Source organism: Eulemur rufifrons, chromosome 6, assembly GCF_041146395.1.
Source record: "Eulemur rufifrons isolate Redbay chromosome 6, OSU_ERuf_1, whole genome shotgun sequence".
NCBI lineage: Eukaryota > Metazoa > Chordata > Mammalia > Primates > Lemuridae > Eulemur > Eulemur rufifrons.
The window spans coordinates 31,630,093-31,647,282 of NC_090988.1; the positions used below are offsets into that span (position 1 = coordinate 31,630,093).

Sequence of the window (17,190 nt, forward strand, 5' to 3'; positions counted from 1 at the left end):
ACCCTGTGAACATAACTGGCCACTGAAAAAAAACAACAAGACAGACATTAAGAAATGTCCCTATGTGCTCATTATACTTAGAGTAAATATGTCCCCTCACTGGAACTGAACAGATCACAGCAGACTGGGATCGCCCATAGCTGTTGTCCCTCCCTACAGGAAGATTTTTTTCTCAGCACCCTTGAAGCCAGGCTTGGTCATGGGATATGTACTAACCAATGAAATATGCATGGAAGTGTCGTATCTCTTTACCCAGCAGACACCAAGAGCCAGCACGTAGCCTGCCATTTTCTTTTTTCCCATGGTACACGATCTGCAGTGATGTGGAGGGAGTCTACTCTATCGGCTTGAGTTTCAGAGTGAAAACTATGTATACGAGAGGCACTGTTGACTTATATGAGCACATATTATAAACAAGAAATGAAACTTTACTGTCACAAGCCTCTGAGATTTGAGGATTATCTGTTAATCATAGCATAACCTGGCCAATTCTGATTTAATTATGATTAATTTACAGAATTTACTGTGGCAAAAAGGACTCAATAAAACAAAGCCAGTTTCACACAACTAACTTTTCCTCCCTTAACTGGAATATATCCCTTTTGACTACAGACTTGTCAATTCACATAACGAAGCTGCACCCACTCACAGGCTTTGCAAAGTACCGAGCCAGAGTGTACCATTCTGCAGTGCCCTCACTTAGTGCCCAGCCGCTTCTGCTGAGGTCTGAGGAGGCGAGGACAGCGTAGCTTAAACAGTTGGTCTCCCAATGAATTCATGCAAGATACAGACACAAGGAGTGTCATTTCTGAAGGCAGGCAGGGGCAAACACATTCTGTAATGGGAAATGAGCAATTTTCCAAAGCCACAAAAGGGTTACTACACTTAATAGAGGTCAGTGCTAATGAGAATTTAACTATAGTAGTTTCTCTAAAGCCTAAAAAGGGAAAAACTGCAAACTCCTTAGCATTCAAATGAAATATCAATGCAAAGGGTTATGACTAAATTAAATCACACCATTAAAAAGGCTGGTAATTTATCCTAATTCTCCTTCAGTGGAGGACTCAAGCTGCAACAGGAGAGAGAGAAGGATACACATCCTACACAGTAGAAATATAGATTGCTGAATCAGGGCTCCCTGCCTAGCCCAGGGCAGGCAGCCAATAAACGCTTATTGATTGATGGCTTGCTAAGTATTGGTTTGTACCAGGCTTGCTCAACTTCCTTCTCTGATGGCTTCTAAGGGGTTAGAGTTTATCAGCTAGCATTAACTACTTTTGTGAACTCTTTCCCTATTCCCACCCCTACCACAGCTCTGTATCTCCCTGTTTTAGAGAAGACCAAAGGTATATTCAGAATACAACTATCATCAAATTCCTAGGAATTAAAATTCTATAAAATTAATGATACTTGGCCTTGTGCTGGGGGGTGGGGAGGGGACAGGCGGGGTTAGAAGCAGACTAACTTAACTTATAATTCAATCAAAAGTTAAGTCTAAACATTATTTTTTCTCCCTGGAAACTGTTCAGGGCTAAAGCTTTTATTGAAACCCAAATAAAGTTTCCACAAGGTAGTTCAGCAGCACAAAAGCTATTAAATCTCAAGGGAATTCAAACAGCCATGAGGAAAAGAAAAAGAATAGTCTTCCAGAGAGCTAACAAAGCAAAAGTCCTTGTACCTTCAATTTCCTGTTAATTATAATTCAAAACCTAGCATGTCCTTAAAGATGTAATCTACTTGTCTTTACAGTACATTCTCAGGGTTGACGAAACAAAGCAACACGTCTTTAATTCCAAACTCACTTTTCTAACCTGCCGCTTCAGATTAAAAGGTCCCTCATCACAGATAACTAGTATTATACTATATATGACTTGAAATAAATAGAAAAATAAAGGAGTACATTTATTGGTGCTCATGATACCTACTGGATCTTATCTTTTCTCCCTAAAGGATGAGCAGTTAACCTTTTACAGCCCTGGCCCAAATTTTTCTTTCATCCTGCGCTGGCCATGAAGAACAATTAAGCTGTGACCCTCTTCCTGGGTCTCTGTCCTGGAAATGAAACTCTAATTGGTCGAAGGTCTGGGGAAGGATGTGGTAAAGGAGGAGGATGTAACCTAGGGACATGTGAGAACTAAACTGTCTACGGGGCAGCATGAAGCTCAAGAACATTCGTGACAGATGGCAATCGCCTAGGATAAGAACAATGAGCTTAATTTTTCTGTTTATTGCTAGGGAGGATACGGCCCCAGGTACATGTGGGGAAAGTCACTGAAACACAGAGTGGCAGAAATTTAGAGTGGTTAGGAAACTACAAAATTATCTTCTGTTCCAATCCTTTCAATTTTGTCTATAAGGACTGAATGTTAAGGTGACTTTGCCATTACACAGATAAATAGTGACTTTTATTAGCGGAAACATCAATTGAAAAGGACTTCCTTTTTCTTATTCACAATACCTGGAAGAGAGTAGGTGCACAATGGAAGATTGTTGAACTGATTGCATGAGAGAATGAGACCTAAGTACCTTTTCTTTCACAATTTTCACTTTCTCCAGACTCAGGGTTGAAGGACTAGCTGAAGAGCCATCACACAAAACTCATGTTTGAGTAGGAACAAGGGTCAGGGCACCAACAGAAAATGCCAGAGAAGGAAAACCTAGGAGAAAATGTTAACTACCTTTGCCTCTGTTAATGACTAGTCCCTATACAGAGGTCTTAGGACAGGAAACATGTCAAGAAAGATAATCTGTTCCCTTGAAAGGTGAGTTTAAATAGCAGAATTATGAAGAACCTACTGGTCAGCTTTTTAACAAAACGTCCCCAGTGGCACAGCTTGAGGACTAGTTTAGTTCTAATCTTAATTGAATGGTATGTGTTTGAAGACTAGTTCTCATCTTAATTGAATGGTATGTGTTTAGTGCTGATAATAGACATTATCATCATCAAAATGAATTAATTCCCAGTGTCTTAAAATTTCAAGAAAAAGATACTGCAGCATATTTTACAACAAGAAAAGTATTTGTAGATTCAATATCCTGTAATTGACCATTAATTTTGGTTTTTCATTTGATGCTTTTTCATAAAGATGATTTAAGCTTTCCTTCTCTGTTGAATTATACAAGTCTCATTTACAGTATCTATACTCTGAAAATGGTAAATTAAGAGTAATTGTTACCGAAAGCTCAGCCACTTGTCCATGAGGCCGAATCAGAAGAACAAGGACAAGTATCCTTGGGGAGGAGGAAAGAGATTTATTACCTTTGCCGGCAAAGGGAGGAAAAAGGCAGACCTTCTTGTCTCAAAAGCCAAATTTCCCAGACATAGGCAGAAATACAGAACTTCTAAAGGTAGGGTTCTCAGCTTCAGGCAATTACTGTGGTTAACTATCCTAATCATCCCATCTCAGCTAAAGACACAGCCAAGGCCCACCTGGGAGTTTTAACAAACTACTTACCCTGCCTCAGGCCAGGCTGCGGTTCCCAAAAGAGCAGGGGAAGTTTTAAAGAGACACAAAAAAAAATTTTTTTTTTTCTTTCCAGGCCATTCCCAGTTACATATTCCTCACTCTCAATTTTATACTTCCATATCTATGGGAGAAGGGGCGACTACTCTGTTACGTAATCACAAAGTAGGGAGACTTTTGCGTGTTAGGCTTATAAGAAGTCTCATTACTGTCACTGCATAGCTTTATTATTTATTCCATGGCAGATGTTCTCTGTATAGTCACATTATGGTCTGATTTTAGGACACTAGATAGTTCTTACTCTGTTTGTTGCTTTTAGAGTTTTCAGTGAAAGCACAGACACTATGATTACTAATGGCTGGAATTCAAAACAAATTTTTACCTGGGTTTTAATATCTTACCATCCTAAACTTCATTAGCTTTAGAAGTTCAAAAACACAAACACTCACCATGCAATACTGAGTTGCCAGAGGCAAACAAGAGTATTTTAGGATGAACAGAATCCATCTGAATCAAAGCGGCTATAAACAAGTACTCTTCAAGGTGGCAAATAAATCCAGGCTAGTACTAGTCTCAAACACCAATTATGGAAGAAGTTACATACTGAAATTGATGTAATGCCGCTTTGGGGGAGGTGTCAAATGTCAAATAAAAAGGGACACAAGATCTCAAAAACAGGATTATCTATAGAAAAGTACTACAAGGCTTGAAAAAAAGAAAGCTATATACTGCTCTAAAATATAACACAATGAGCTCGCATGACTTATTCAAGACTAGGGGTCTGAGAACTTCACAATCACTGGAATATAATTTTGACTGAAACAAAATTCTGGACACGTCACTTAGGAAGAAAGCAGGACCTTGCTCTTAGGTCAACTATACCATGTACTTGACTCTGGAATACTGTAGAGCTTTCAGATATATACTATGAGTCAATTAAATAATGAGAAAGTTGATAATACACCTAATAAAAGAGAAAGGAGTAAAATTACAGCCTGAGCAAGAGACTCAGCATTCCATTAATACATTTGAGGCCTTGATGTAGTACTAGGTTACTCTAATTTCATGCAAAAAATAAAATAAAATTGTGAGGACCAAGAAATTCCTCCCACCAGTCTAAGAGGAAGGTCATTTCAGGGAAAGGCACCTCATTGCACGTTGGGTTGAGGAATGTTTAGAAAGTCTTGCTCATGCAAACTGGCAACCCCATAATGTCCATCCCACAGCCGCCAGCAGCTTAGTTTAAGAAACTGCATTCAGTTCTGTTCGTCAGGGTTTCTTTTATTGGTAGCACATGCCATAGTTCTGACTTATCAATAGAGTGGTGATTCTGTTTGGGTGAGCAAATTTGAATCCCCACGTGTGAAACAATTAAGAACAAGTATAATTTTTGATAAATTGAGTTTATACAGAAGTAGTAAGACCTTTTGAAATCACTATGCAAATGTATACTTATTTATAATGCATACAATACTTAAATCTGAATACCTAACATAATGCTCTCTGCATTTATAAACTGATTTACTAAATTACAAAAGTTGGTAGGGGTTTAAGAAGATTAAATTTGTCAGGATCATAAATTTGTCTTATTAGGGTGGGTTTGAGAGAATGAAGTTTACTACTTCTGTCATCATAAGTTGATATAGCTAAAGAAATTTGATTAAATGTATAAATGGAAGAATTCTGTCAAATTTATAAAAACAAAGAATTAAAAATGACTTTTTAAAAAAAATCAGTATAATTATAAATAAGATCTGTACCTTGATTAAAAACAGACTTAAAGTAAAAATATGGCTCCAGATTAATATAAAATAAAAATAAAGCTCCAGATTTAGAACTTTAAGCACTAACCAATAAAGCAAAAGTAATTATAATGTTCCTTTCTAATAACCAAAATCTGCCCATGGGTAATAAAACCCTACTGGTAAGAATAAGAGCAAATCTGTGCTGAGCACGTATCTCATGGAAGGTCTCTATTGAGTACCATGGAGGAGAGATGGGTTCTGTCACAAGGAGCTCAGAGTACTGGGTAGGAAACTAACGCACGATGCTAAAATGTGAGAAATTATTCAGATGTGTGCACTCTAGGACAGCTATTTTCCTGAAACACACATCATTTTTTATAATTATAATTAGTGGCATGGTGATGTTTCAGGTGGCTGATAATTCAAGATACCTGATTTCCAGAAGAGTGATTCTGTTCTTTATAGAGAAGCAGATTCCCATCATCACATAAGCATGTTAATTAATTCTGGGGATACATTAATTATCAACATATTCTAATAGACTTGACTATGCCATCATTCAGAAGCCCTATTCAGTATATTATATAGGTGCAGTTGTTTCCCAAGAAGGATTTGTCCTTGGGTAGTTAGTTTGAATTTGAAAAGACTATCTTTGCACTAGATATGAACAATGAAACTAACGTTGGAAAACACATTTCAAACAACTCTATTCAAATGCAAATTATACAACAGATTACTTTTTAGGTAAGTCTTTAATACATACAAAACTTTTACCAGTTAGTTAATGTTTCTGTGATTAAAGTGGGCAATATATGATTTTATACTAATCACTTTCCTTGATTCCAAGAAAGAAAGAAATTTGAGACTAAAAACTGAAATTTTTTAAAAGTACATTATTTCTAAAAAAATTTTTAACTTATTTAAATTATTATTGAAAGATGTCTTAAATCATGTATTTTCTTTTGATAATTTCTGAAATTAATCACTAGTAAGCACCTAACTAAAGCAGTAGCTTTTCATATGCTCAATATTTATGACTTTCAAATGAGTGCTTTCCCAGTTTTTAATTTTACTTCACTCTAACTCGTACTTTAATAGCAATTTAAATACTAGGGTTACTAAGACTGTTTTAAAAATAAATTTAATACAGAGAAATCATGAGACAAAATAAATTGAGTTAAATAAAACTTGAAATTGTTTCCAAAGTTATACACACACAACTCTAGAAAAAAATAAAAACTAATTTTAAATGTCAAATAAAATGACTATGTACAGCACTCAGGAAAATACCCCCAAGGGTAAAAGGTGGCAAGAAAGAGGCAGATGATTACAGAGGATACAGAATATGATGACAAACACATAAAACGTGCTTATAAAGAATAATTTGATACGAACATTTTAGTAATAATATAGTAAAAACATGTTTTCTTACATATACCATGTGCAATGACATGGTCCTTATATTTCACATTCTTGGTCACTATCTCCCAACACCACCAAAAAATGTTCATGTCTTCAGTCTTGTACTTCTGAGAAAATTGGAGCAGGGAAAATAATACAAAGATACTCTCTACTGCCATTAAAGAAAAAAATCAAACTAAATATCAACTGCCTCAAATCTCTATCAGGGATAAGGTAGGGCAGGTAAATAAGTAAATAAATACCAAAAAAAAAAAACCAACTAAAATTAATTTTGGCTACTGAAATACCAGTAGTCTGTGGTTTTAACATGAAAAACTTCTTTGATGATTTCAAATTTGCTGCACCCATCAGATCAATGGTGTTAGTACTATTTCCCCAGAGTTAGTACTTAATATCACATAATACTTTTATGATAAAAATAACCATATGATAAAAGTTGTAAACAATTATTAAAATGACTTACTTTCCTCTTTCTTGCTAATAATGGCAGGTAGGGTATAAATCTAAAAAACAAAGGATGTCAGTCAGTTACTTGCAGTTCATGACCCAGCACAGATCAGCCAAGGTGATGTTTATACACCAACACACAAAGGGAGTGTCTTGATTTCAAGGTCGTACAACTGCTGTGCCCACAGTGCCATCTGTCCACCCTGTCAGCCGATTTCCTTTCTCTGGTGCAGCCAACCTGGCCTCCCACTCCTTTTCAATCCCTAGCTGTCCTGCTCTGAGAAAGTTCTATCCCTTCCCTTCTGATCTAAGTGTCTTATTCTCCTCCCCAATAGAATGCATAACATGCCGCCTTCTTCAGGATATCTCTCATGATGGATTTCACCTGAGTGCTCCTTCCTCAAATTATCTGCTTAGTGTTGTGTTCTCAATGTGCACAGTCCTAACTGGTATATTGTTGGGCAAACAAACTATTCTCTACATTTGCTGAAGGTCAGGGCTTCTCAACTCTTTTTGGTGAAGAGCCAAGGTTACTTTTTTTTTTAAATCTATCATTAACATTTTTATAAAATATAATAAAATTGAAATAGAAAACAATAAAGAATAAATACAAAGTCCCAATTTTTTAGTTAATTTAACAGACTTAAAATGACTTCCTTCTTCAAGTGGCTACACAATTTTCTAAAGGCTTAATCACAATTTCTGTGCTCATCTTTTTGTGGCCCGGTAACACAGTTGGAGGGAGGGCCTCAAAGTCCGACGGCCACACACATTCCATGCAGCACTGTTGTCATACAGGTACTTTGCTCAAGACTGTTCACAGGTCATTTGCCAACTAAAGGATGGTTCTCAAGTGATTGGATGGGGCCTCCTATTTATTCTCTGTGTTCACTCTTCTATCTATTTAGTAAGAGCATTCATTAAGAAAACCACAGTGATGAATGATTCATCCTTTTTTTTTTTTTGCATAGGGTCCCTTAATATTTGTAAGTAAATTATCATCATACCAATATCAAAATAACTGAAAAATGAGGACATATATGGATGGACAATGTCAAGCCACAGGCAGTTTTATCAAATTATACTTTTTAAAAATGGTCTAAATTAGAGGATCAGCTCTTACCCTGAAATTTGTTCATCATCACTCTGATCCCAATAAAGGCCTTGCAAAGGCTGGACATGCAATAATTATTAGCTGAATACAATAATCAAATGAGTGCAGACAAATTAATAAGTATAACTAATTTTTTAAAAAGTAATTTTAGGGTTTTAAATCAGTCCTGGAAGTCCCCCCGAGAAATGGATCAGAAAGTTAGTGTTCTGTGCCATGAGTGAGACACCACCAGGAAAGCAGGAAAAGCTCTACTTCTCCAATTTGCTGTTTTAATGTTTTCAATTACACTCAAGACAAAAATTTTTACACTATGAAAAAAATTTCAGATGTACTTTGTAATTATTGGAACAATGAAACCTAAATTATAGAAAGTGTCATACTCTTACCGGTTCCTTCCCATCCATGGCTTCAAGCCAGAGTTTTCTGTTAGCTTCTGAGAAGGCCTGTAATGTGATGATCCCGTGCCTATTAAAAACAAATATTTTATATATTCAATTTAATCTCACCATGTCTTTACACATTTAATATTCTTTAAATTCTTAAAGATAAAATTTGAAGAAAAAAAGTTAAGAGAAAAGAGTGAAAAGAGAGAAAGAAAAATATAAGTTTTAAAAAAGAAAAAAGAAAAAGATTGACTTACAGGTACTTTTCAGAAAAATCACTGGACACGCACAAAAATGTTTTTAATTCTAATGATCCCAGGTAGTAAAATCATTAAGTGCCTTAGGTATAGGACTGTCTGAAGGAGACTGATTTCGAGCTATTTCCCATGAAATGGTCAAAAAGGATGACAAAGCTACATTCACCAAAATTCAAAGCCATCTAAAAATTCCACAATATGAGGATGATTAACAATCATCACATGACCCTGATGTGGTGCAATCTAGTCCCTATAAACAATCACAATGAGTATGTAGCAATGTGGAAAGCCCCACACCATCACTACTTAAAAAGACACTAAAACCAAAGTGTTTCCCTATGCCATAATCACAATATTAAAATTAATTCATTTAAAACCGGTTGTCTCCCATGAGTCATTCTGAAATAGTTACTTGAAGACGCACTTCAAAAAAGAAAGAAAGAGTAGATGGAGGGAGGGGAAAAGGAAACCAATACAAGAAAGAAAATATATGAAATTAGAAACAGAGCAATTATTTAATAACTTAAACGGGAAATTAGAGTGGTCTGTGAAGAGGAAGATTGAAAAAAAAAATTTTCATTATGAATACTATGTGATTAAAAACCTGGAATGACTTAAACTGATAATGGCCTACATCTCTTCTGTAAATAAGAACACAGATCATTAGAATGAGAGGAAATGGAAAAATGTATAAAAAGATCAAGATAATCCTATGCTGGAGAATTTAGGCCAATGTAACTATACCAACAATGAAATTCATAACAAAAATCAGTGCTGGCAGTTTACTATGTGTCAGGCACTGTGTTATAAGTATGTTTCCTTTATTATCTCCTTTAATCCTCACAACAGTCCTTTGATATGAGTCCTCATCTTTAATTTACAGACGAGAAAACTAAAGCACAGAGCTTAATATGGCACAAGGTTATATAAGCTAGAAGGTGCTGAAATAAGAGAAAGAACTAACGTGTTGGTATTTGTCTACATAAAAAACTCCAGAAGTCTCTACACAAGAAAAAATTTAAACTAATAAAAAGTTGAGCAAGTAGGCTAGATATGAGATTGAGATACAAAATAAACTAGTGGCCTTTCCATGCAGTAGTCTCAACCATTTAGGGAAACAAACTTCTATTCATAAAAAGAATCCTATTCAAAATCACAATTGAAAGAAGGTACCCAAGAGTAAATTTAAAAAAAAAAAAAAAAAAAGTAAAATCTTCAAAAAGAGGTCAACTCTGCATCAATTAATTAATAACTTTAATGCAACTCCAGTCAAAATCCCAAAGGATATTTTGAGAAAGAAAAGGAAACATAATAAATGAATCTTAAAATTTTAAGAATACAGGGCCAAATTAGCTAATACAATTTAACAAATTTTAAAGAGGTAAAAAAAAAAGTAGGATCTTTGCCCTACTAGATACAGGCGTATCTTGTTTTATGTCTCTTCACTTTATCACACTTTATACATATTGTATTTTTAACAAATTAAGGTTTCTGATGACCCTGCATAGAGCAAGTCTGCCGGTATCATTTTTTGAACAGCATGTACTCATTTCATGTCTCTGTGTCATATTCTGATGATTCTCACAAAATTTCAAACTTTTCATTATCTCCGCCATATGATGTGTGATCAGTGAGGTTACTACTGTAATTGTTTTGGCGAGCCAGTAACCACATGCGTATAAGACAGCAAACTTAATTGATAAACACTGTGTGTGTTCTGACTGCTCCGAGGACTGGCTGTTCCCCCATCTCCTTCCCTCTCCTCGGGCCTCCCTATTCCCTGAGACACAATAATATTAAAATTAGGACAATTAATAACCCTACAATGGCCTCTATGTGTTCCAGTGAAAGGAAGAGTCACACATTTCTCACTTTTAATCAAAAGCTAGAAATGATTAAGAAATGAGCAAGGTATGTCAAAAGCCCAAGGCCCAAAGCTAGGCCTTTTGCATCAGATAGCCAAGTTGTAAAGTGCTACTCCAGTGAACACAAATGATAAGAAAGCAAAAGAGCCTTAATGGTTGATACGGAGAAAATTCTAGTGGTCTGGATAAAAGATCAAACCAGCCACAACATTCCCTTAATCCAAAGCCTAATCCAGAGCAAGGTCCTAACTCCCCACATTCTATGAAGGGTGAGAGAGATGAGGAAGCTCCATAGTAAAGTTTGAACCCAGCAGAAATTGGTTCATGAGGTTTAAGGAAAGAAGCTGTCTCCATAACATGAAAGTGCAAGTTGAAACAGCAAGTGCTGCTGTAGAAGCTACAGAAAGTTATCCAGAAGATCTACCCAGAATAATTCATGAAAGTGGCTGCACTAAAAAAATTTTCGACATAGATAAAACAGTCTCATTTTAGAAGAAAATGCCATCTAGGACTTTCATAGCTAGAGAGAAGAAATCAACGCCTGGCTTCAAAGGAAAGGCTGACTCTGTTGATCGGGGTTAATGCAGCTGGTGACTTTTAAGTTGAAGCCAACATGCATTTACCATTGCAGAAATTCTAGGGCCCTCAAGAATTATGCTAAATCTACTCTGCCTGTGCTCTATAAATGGAACAACAAAGCCTGGATGACAGCATATCTGTTTACAGTGTGGTTTACTAAATATTTTAAGCCCGGTGATGAAAGCTATTGCTCAGAAAAAGAGATTTCTTCCAAAATATTACTGCTTATTGACAATGTGCCTAGTCATCCAAAAGCTCTAATGGAAATGTACAAAGAAATTAATATTGTTTTCATGCCTACTAACACAACATCCATTCTGCAGCCCGTGGATCAAAGAGTAATTTTTAACTTCCAAGCCTTATAATTTAATACATTTTGTAAAGGCGATAGCTGCTACAGACAGTGATTCCTTTGATGGATCTGGGCAAAGTAAATTAAAACCTTCTGGAAAGGGTTCACCATTCTAGATGCCATTAAGAACATTCATGAGTCAATAGAGGAGGTCAAACTACCAACATTAACAGGAGTTTAGAAGTTTATTCCAGCCCTCATGGATGATTTGGAGGGCTTCAAGACTTTAGTGGTACATGTTACTGCAGATGTGCTGGAAACAGCAAGAAAGTTGGAATTAGAAGTGAGACTGAATTGCTGTAATCTCATGATAAAACTTAAACAAATGAGGAGCTGCTGCTTATGGAAGAACAAAGAAAGTGGTTTCTTGTGGTGGAACCTACTCCTGGTGAAGATGCTGTGACCATTGCTGAAATGACAACAGAAGACTTAGAACATTCCATAAACTTTGTTGATAAAGCAGTGGCAGAGTTTGATAGGATTGACTCCAATTTTGAAAGACATTCCGCTGTGGGTAAAATGCTATCAAAAAGCATCACATGCTACAGAGAAACCTTAGTTGAAACAAGGAGTCAGTCAATGTGGTAAACTTCATTGTTGTCTTATTTTAAGACGCTGCCACAGCCACCCCAACCATCAGCAACCACCACCCTTGTCAGTCAACAACGATCAACGTCAAGGCAAGACCCTTTACCAGCAAAAATATTACTACTCGCTGAAGACTCAGATGATCATTGGCATTTTTAAAAGGATTTTTTAAATTAAGGCATGTACATTGTTTTTTTAGACATAATGCTATCACACATTTAATGCACTCTAGTATAGTATAAACATAACTTTTATATGCACTGGGGAATCAAAAAATTCATGTGACTTATGTTATTACAGTGGTCTGGAACCTAATCTTTGATATCTACAAGGTATGCCTTTAGCTACAAGCTATAGTAGATGAGTATCTATAGTATGTCATAGTGTATACAGTATATATACACACACGTACACACACACACACACACACACAAACACAATAAGCTAGAGTATTTAGAATAGTGTGGTAGTAATGCAGAGAAGAAAAATAGATCATAGATCACAGAACAGAAAGCAACAAGCATAATGTCTCTTATTTTCTTTCTATTCTACTTGTATTGATACAACAGAGGAGTAGAGCTAAATAATTCCACTGGATTATAAACGTGGATGCATGACATTTATCTCTCTCTCAACATCCTGGGCTAAGAATGCCCAGAACAGTGCTTTGCACACAAAGGGCCTCCTAGAGGCATTAAACTTAGTTGGCTGAAAGAAGCTTACAGTATTCCCTCCTGTGTCTACTTATTGCTTGGAAGCAAGTCCACCAGGTTTCAAAAGCCCACAAAAAGGCTGGCCCTGGAGCCACGAAAAATGCCATTAGATCATTTCATTGTGATGAGAACCTCAACGCCACTATATGCACTCTCCCCTAATATGATCATTTACACCGATTTTCCAGATTCATTTTTGAGTAATGCTACTTTTTGCTAGCGTTTTTTTTTATCTGATTTGCTTTTGTGAAAGTATTATGCAATAAATATTTGTTGAATACATATGTGAAATAATGAAATAAACACATATAACTGTTTTTAAAAGACTGAAAAATACACACTCGCATGCTATTTCATGCTTATATCTAAACACAGAAAAAACTAGAAATAGTTTAACTTATTAAAAATATATAATGTGAAAAGAAAAGCTCAAACCTTTCAACTACTTCTATGTCAAAGCAGAATCGTTTGTCAATTGAATCTGTCTTTCGTCGGATGCAAGATTTTAATTTAAACATTTCTGGTGAGCTAGTAACAAGGCCATTCTGAAACAAGAAGAGTACCCCATTATTAGCATGCTGACAAGCTGAATGAAATATATTCAACACATGATCTAAAGGTGCCACAATTAAAATGTTAGAGTATAGGTTATGTACAAAGGTCATAATCACACTTTGTCTTTTTTTTTATTTCTAACATTAGCTATACAATTATAATATAGCAAACCATTTATTAATTCATGGTATATATATATGTCTTATTTCAAAGAATCCTGTGACATGCTTTGTCTAGTACCTTTCAACACATTTACTTATAATATTAAATTATATTATAATGCACACTCCCCTTAGGACAGCAACACTGGTGCTCTTAATCAAAATTCCCTAGATTGCTAAGAGATTAGTAGCTTGTGTACATCTTCCTATTAGCAGCTTATAGTATTAAATGACAGCTAGCTCTAACAGAGCTACTAAAATAATGAAGTTCCAGTACATGCCATAATGCTATTCCTATCATACATGTCATATGATTGCTTTGCTGGTACCCAACTGCTACTCTGGTACTGTAACTAAAATTCTTTGTACAGTATCCAATATATGCCAAATTCATAGGAATTTTCTTCTATAACCGAGATGTCAATCTATTTTAATAGGAAAGCTTACCCAATGTCTGGCAAATTCTACCTTCAGTTGCAAATGTCACAGATTTATTAATAGAACTTTGGCTTGGTGCATTTACATTATTAACTATCACATAAATTGAATTTCTGGTAATATCTATTAAAGAAAGTAATAACTAGGTGTGATCGTGGCACTTAATAACTTCCCATGATGGCAGCAATCTAAGGTTTCTTTTTCTTTGGTATGTTCTCCTTTATTTTATGTCTTTCATTATGAATTATTAGACTCTGATGAATGCCCAAGCACAATAAGTTTCAGTTGATATATTTGAGTATGTGTCTAAGTTAGGATCAACATTTACCTCTGCCATGATCTATACCACAAATTAGCTGGGTGAGGCACTTACTTTCTACAAACCTTATTTCCTAATCTGTTAAAATAGGGCTGAACTAAATTATCTTTAGGATAACTCCCCACTCTAGGATTCTTAGACCATGGCCTAATTACCTAATTCACAAGTTCAATCATTTGCCATATTTATATCTTAAGTCACAAAAAGATTATATGCCACATGCAATAAAGCTCTCTGCATTTCCTCAAATAAAGTACACCATGTTCTATATTGTTCACTGGTCATGAGGGACATTCAGTGACCAATTTACTTTTGGGGTAAATGAGCATTGATTGGCTTCCTCTAAGAAAACTTGCTCGCTAGCATTTTGGTAAACACAATGCAGGAGAGGAAAAGCCATGCAGGGAAGAACGGAGCCTCCCACAGAGGCCACCTGGGGGGAAGATAGAGAATCCCTGAGCCTGGTCCAGCCACTGACAGTCCCTTCCTGGGCTGCTAGCCAACCGACAGCACAAACAACTCTCCTGACAAGGATGTGAGATGACACCGCAGTAATCTATTGGAGGACCCTACATTTAACTCAACTGCTCAGAAATATTTCATGAGCAAGTTAAAGGAAAACCCTGGCCACTCTTTTTTAAGTCGTTACAATGAAAGAACACATGTTGACTTTTTAATTTTTAAAAATGTATACATGTTACTAGAAAAACAAGCACATGTGATTTTTTTGCTTTAATTCCATTATTTAAATAACAAGCTTAATTTTAAAGAAAAAAAACAAAACTAACTCACCATTTTCCCACTGGATTTCATTTCCGAAACACTCATTGTAAATGTTTTACTTCCCTTATCATATGTACAGTAATGTTTAATCCACGTAAAACCAAGTGGTCCTAATGTCAGGAAACAAAAACATTTCAGATTTTGTTAATAAATGATTTATATCAAAGTTTGCACATTTTCAAATGCTATATTATACACAATTGAGTGTGTCTACATACTATGCTAGTTTATGACATTTACTGTGAGTGAGAAGCCAGTACACGGAGGGACCGTGAAATAGCGAAGTGTCTTGGGATCAAACAACTTGGCTTTACTTGCAGTTCTGACACTGACTCTGTAAACGCAGGAGTTACTTTAGATCTGAACTTCAGTCATCTTATCTGCAAAAGTGGTATTCTGGCACTCCATACAGGTAGGCAGGAAGAATGATAAATAATAGTGCAGGTTATTAAATATGGTCTCCTTATTTCTACCCATATTCTCTACTCTCAAAACTGTCCAACATATGCTACTAAAAATTTAGCCATTTTACTCCTTTGTTCAAAACCGTCTAGTGGCTTCCCACCTTACTCCAGATAAAACCCAAAATGCCTATTATCCACAAGGCCCCACAGGAGTTAGCTCCTCATTCTTTTTCTCATCTTGCATCTCGCTGCTTTCCACCTTGTACACTCTGCTCCAGCTACACTGGCTGGCCCCTTGCTGGTCCTCGAACACACTGAATGCCTTCAGATCCCAGGCAATTTGCACTTGCTGTGCCCCCAAGCCTGGACTGACTACTTTTCCTTCAGATATCTGAATGACTTGCACTGTCACCTCCTTCATGCCTTTCCTAAATGTCACCTTCATAATACAACCTTTCCTAGGGAGATATCTAACATCTAAACACCCTCACCTTGATACTTCTTTTTTTTACCTAACCATTTTATTTATGCTATGTTTGACAAAATTATTTGTACCATCATATCCACTTTCAAATCTACCTGCTACAGATTATATATATGTGTGTGTGTGTATATATGTATGTGTGTGTGTGTGTGTGTATCTTATTTAAATAGGCCTTACGAAGTATAATGAAATAGAAGTCCTTAAAGTACCTACTTTAATGATTCACTGTAAGCACAAAGAATTATTTTGTCAACCCTTTTGTATCCTGGATGCTTTTAATGTGCTTTGGAATATTTTGAAATGGTAAATTATCTGGAGGTGTTTAAATATTTAAACAACTGATTTTTCTATTTTTAAAAATGAAAGGACTTTTTTAATCAAGGGAAAGGTTAGTACAGTGTTTTTCTGAATACTCATGGTGCCAAAATTCATGGATATTCAACACAAAAATAGTTGATAAAAGGTCATTTTATTCCTTAGGAGCAAAAAGTAGCATGTGAAGGTACAAACATAGTCCGCGTAGAAAATGTGTTTGACATTTGCTGCCTATACCCAGCGTCTTATTTACTTTTTTGTTTTATTTAGCTAACTCCATCTTTTGTGCCATTCAATGGCATTTACAACTTTTTATTATTATTATTTTAGCATATTGTGGGGGTACAAAAGTTTAGGTTACATATATTGCCCTTGCCCCTCCACCTCCCCGAGTCAGAGCTTCAAACGTGTCCATCCCCTAGACAGTGCGCATCGCACTGATGTATGTACACACCCATCCCCCCCTCCCCCAACATCTGCCCGACACCAGATTAATGTTATCCTTGATGTGCTCTTAGGTGATGATCAGTGAAACCAATTTGATGGTGAGTACATGTGGTGCTTATTTTTCCATTCTTGGGATACTTCACTTATACCCATATGTATGTATGTATGCATGTGTGTATGTATAATAGCTTACCTTCTCATCCTCAGCAAATCAACCTCGAAGCTCTGGTTTCTCCTATCTCATCCTATCTGTGTACAAGAGTACCTGTGTGTTTTGCATATTTTCTCTCATTTTGACTGGTTACCAAAAGTTATTCATATTTTATGAAGCACAGAGAGTTGTATGATAAGAGTT

The 17,190-nt window shown here is 36.0% G+C and overlaps 1 protein-coding gene across 1 annotated transcript in view; it reads right to left on the reverse strand.

Moving 5' to 3' along the window:
* Positions 1 to 17,190, reverse strand: part of ARHGAP42 (Rho GTPase activating protein 42) — a 266,391-nt gene that overhangs the window by 30,812 nt on the left and 218,389 nt on the right. Inside the window, exons 9-12 of the mRNA XM_069469030.1 lie at positions 15,195 to 15,295; positions 13,365 to 13,474; positions 8,579 to 8,657; positions 7,095 to 7,134 (exon numbers count right to left, since the gene is read on the reverse strand). Coding sequence (XP_069325131.1) covers positions 7,095 to 7,134; positions 8,579 to 8,657; positions 13,365 to 13,474; positions 15,195 to 15,295 — 330 coding nt within the window. The remainder of the gene's footprint in view (positions 1 to 7,094; positions 7,135 to 8,578; positions 8,658 to 13,364; positions 13,475 to 15,194; positions 15,296 to 17,190) is intronic.